Source organism: Populus alba, chromosome 4, assembly GCF_005239225.2.
Source record: "Populus alba chromosome 4, ASM523922v2, whole genome shotgun sequence".
In the NCBI taxonomy this organism is placed as follows: Eukaryota; Viridiplantae; Streptophyta; class Magnoliopsida; order Malpighiales; family Salicaceae; genus Populus; species Populus alba.
In genome coordinates, this window is record NC_133287.1 from 6,375,948 (window position 1) to 6,378,923 (window position 2,976).

Below are 2,976 nucleotides of genomic sequence, written 5' to 3' on the forward strand. Positions count from 1 at the left end.
GGGAGCATTTATGTCTACAGTAAGATTGTTCTTACATTTTGTTTCTTTAGAGGCAAAGGTAGGGATCGATTAAAGCCAAGATTCCCTCCGTTTCATTCTCTTCATCCCTCCAAGTAACTGTCAGGATAGATGATACGTTGGCTAGCTTTGTTTTTCTTCTCCTAATGAGAACGATAGGCAATGAATAATAGAAATGGGAACCATAAGTTTTATAGCCTAGTAATTGTAGCCATGCTTCTCAGTCAAGGTGGCCCATTGTGGCTTTGCATCAGCATGATTACCATCACTGTGTCAAACACCAATCTTCCCAAGACTCTTCTTATTCATGGTTTGATGTGATGGGGATATTTTTGAAGATAATGGTGGAAAGTAATAACAATGGGCAATCTGACCAGAAAAGTGGGGAAGCCCCCAGCTGGTAAGATCTTATAGTTTTGGATAAAAAGAAATGTTCTGAAGTGGAATCTGAGAAAAGTTGGCATAACTTTATACATCATGACATGATGATAAAATGCATTAATACATTTTTAAACGAGAAAGTAAAAAAAAAAAAAAAAAGGGGGGGGTTGGGGGTGTGGAAGCGAAGTCATGAAGAAGAGTAAACGAAGAGCCTATTTGCTTTCCATCTGTGGCTGGTTGGGTAAAGTTTTCACACCTATTAATTTTGAGTTTCCGCGAAACCCTAATTTTTACTAAAAATGACCACATCATTGGCCTGCAGTTTTCTCAAAGAGCCCAAGTCTGTAATCAGCTAGCCTTGACTTGTATGCGGACCTTTTGTATTCAAACCATGTGAACTCCTTGTACAAGCTTCCTTCTCTTTCTGCCATCAAGGAGGGTAGAGGTGCTATCTTTTCACTTAAAGGTGGACCACCGAAGAAAATCATGGAAATCCTTGGTTTCAGGGGATCAGCCAAAACCCTGTGCTTGACACTCCTAAACCTTCCATTTGTCATCACCTGCGTCCAAGCCCAAAAACTAGTCAACAAAGAAATTAAGAACTTTTGAAGTGAACATGTGCTTGAGACTTGAGAGTATAAATGGCATGACGTTTAAGGACAGAAAAATACGTGAGAGTTGTGTCCACAGCCGAATTCTTTCTTCTTCTTTTTTTTCTCAAAAAAAGAAATGCTAGTAAGTTAGGTGGGACCACAAGAATAGAATTGAGTTTTAAAGGCATATTTTGAACTTACTTGGTAATTTGCCAGATTCGATTTAAGGAGAAAAAACAAAAAAAAAAAAAAAAAAGGAAAACCAAATGGCCGTAGCTGGACGTGGAGGGCGTGTCCAGGGAGATCCCATCAATACAAAACACAGACACGGTGATAATTACAGGTAAAAAAAACATAGTTACGAGAAGAATAAAAACACAAAGTAAACAGACCTGCAAGGCATCACCAACATTGATGAAAAAAGAGGTCTGATCAGGGGGGACTGAAACCCAAGTTCCCTCTTTCAGACAAATTTGCAGGCCACTTGTGTTGTTAGATTTTAGAACAGATATTATCTGTGGGTCTGTGTGCTCGCCAAACCCAATCAAATTTCCACCACTCAATGCTTGCAGCTCTGAGCATGGTGGGTAGTGGTTTAGCCTGAAACATGAATCACTCTTATCATCCCTCAACAGCCTACTGAACACATTCCTTGACTCAATCTCCAGCCCATCAGCCATCAATTCCAATACTTCAAAAGCCATTCTCTTCACTGCCAGTATGTAATCTTCAACAGCAGAGCTACACCATTCCCACAAATAAAAAATGAAAATACAAAACTTCAATATTTTTACTAGCTAGCAGTAACAAGAATATATAGTACCGTAATTTGTTTACCATGCTAAATATAATAAAATCTTAACAAACAGCATAATTCAGGATTTTATGTAGTACTTTAAGAGCTTATCCTGTTTAACAGGAGGCACGAAAAGAAAGCAAGAAAGTTAAGCAACAGGATGGTGCTGTCTTGTATAATATATTTACCGGAAAATCTGTGGGTTTTCCTGCAAAATGGACGTTTTTTGGGAGGAGATTTGAGGGTTGGTGTTAAGGAGGAGATATTCAACCCAACCAACATCACCATTAGGGCCAATTTTCTTGTTTCCGTAGCCAAAAGGGTTAGGAGGTCCAGCCTTGTCTTTCTCAGGCTGGGGGAGGTTAAAGAAGTTGGTAGCAAGAGCTTCCAACTTGGTCATGACTTCCATTGGAACTCCATGATTTACCAGCTTGAAGAATCCAAACTCTTCACAGGCCTTGATTATGAGAGTCTTGGCATGAGGGTCTGTCAAGTCTATAACGGGTATCTCGGAAAACAATCCTATAGGCTTGCATGTTTTGATAACTGAGAAAGGTTCTAGAGCTAGTTGGGAAAGTACTACCATGGCTTGCTATTAGTTTCTCCACACTAAAAAGACAGGCAAGATAAGAGACTGCAGAAGGAAGAGAAGAATTTGGCTTGGTGAGGAGGTACTAGAGAGGCTCGTGGGACTGATGGCTATAAATGGGCGAATGGGCGAGGAAGCTAATGCATGACAGAGAGAGAGAGGGGGGGTGCGTGTGAGATGGGGGGGAAGGAGGGACAGAAGTGTTACTATCTATAATGAGCAGCCATCTGGCTTTGTGTGTCTGCTTGACATCTATGCTATCGAGGGAAAGAAAATGCTTACATTTGTTTTTTTTTTTTTTTTTTTTTTCTATTTTAGAGCTGGGAATGAAAATATAGATAACTTTGTTTCGTAGGGGAAAAAAAACATAAAAAAAGAAAAAAGAAAAGAAAAGAAGAAGAGGGTTGATGCGTGTAGGGTCTCGTGTCTATCCGAGTCAGAGTCCCCACAGTTTCGAGCATAAAATAGAAAAGCTGAAATTCTGTTCATCGTGTAATTAGCGTAACAAGCAAAGAATTTACTTTACTAGCTAGTGGCCATATATTGACGATTTAGAAATTCTTGTATGATAAATAAAATAATTATATTGTTAATGGATC

At 39.3% G+C, this 2,976-nt stretch overlaps 1 protein-coding gene across 1 annotated transcript; it reads right to left on the minus strand.

Annotated features, from left to right (window-relative positions):
* Positions 1-466: 466 nt before the first annotated feature.
* Positions 467-2,669, minus strand: LOC118030385 (gibberellin 2-beta-dioxygenase). The gene is made up of 3 exons (XM_035034468.2): positions 1,977-2,669; positions 1,385-1,733; positions 467-959 (listed from the first exon to the last, which is right to left on the minus strand). Exons 1-3 carry the CDS (start codon positions 2,372-2,374, stop codon positions 708-710), a joined length of 999 nt encoding a protein of 332 aa, XP_034890359.1. The 5' UTR covers positions 2,375-2,669; the 3' UTR covers positions 467-707.
* Positions 2,670-2,976: the final 307 nt, after the last annotated feature.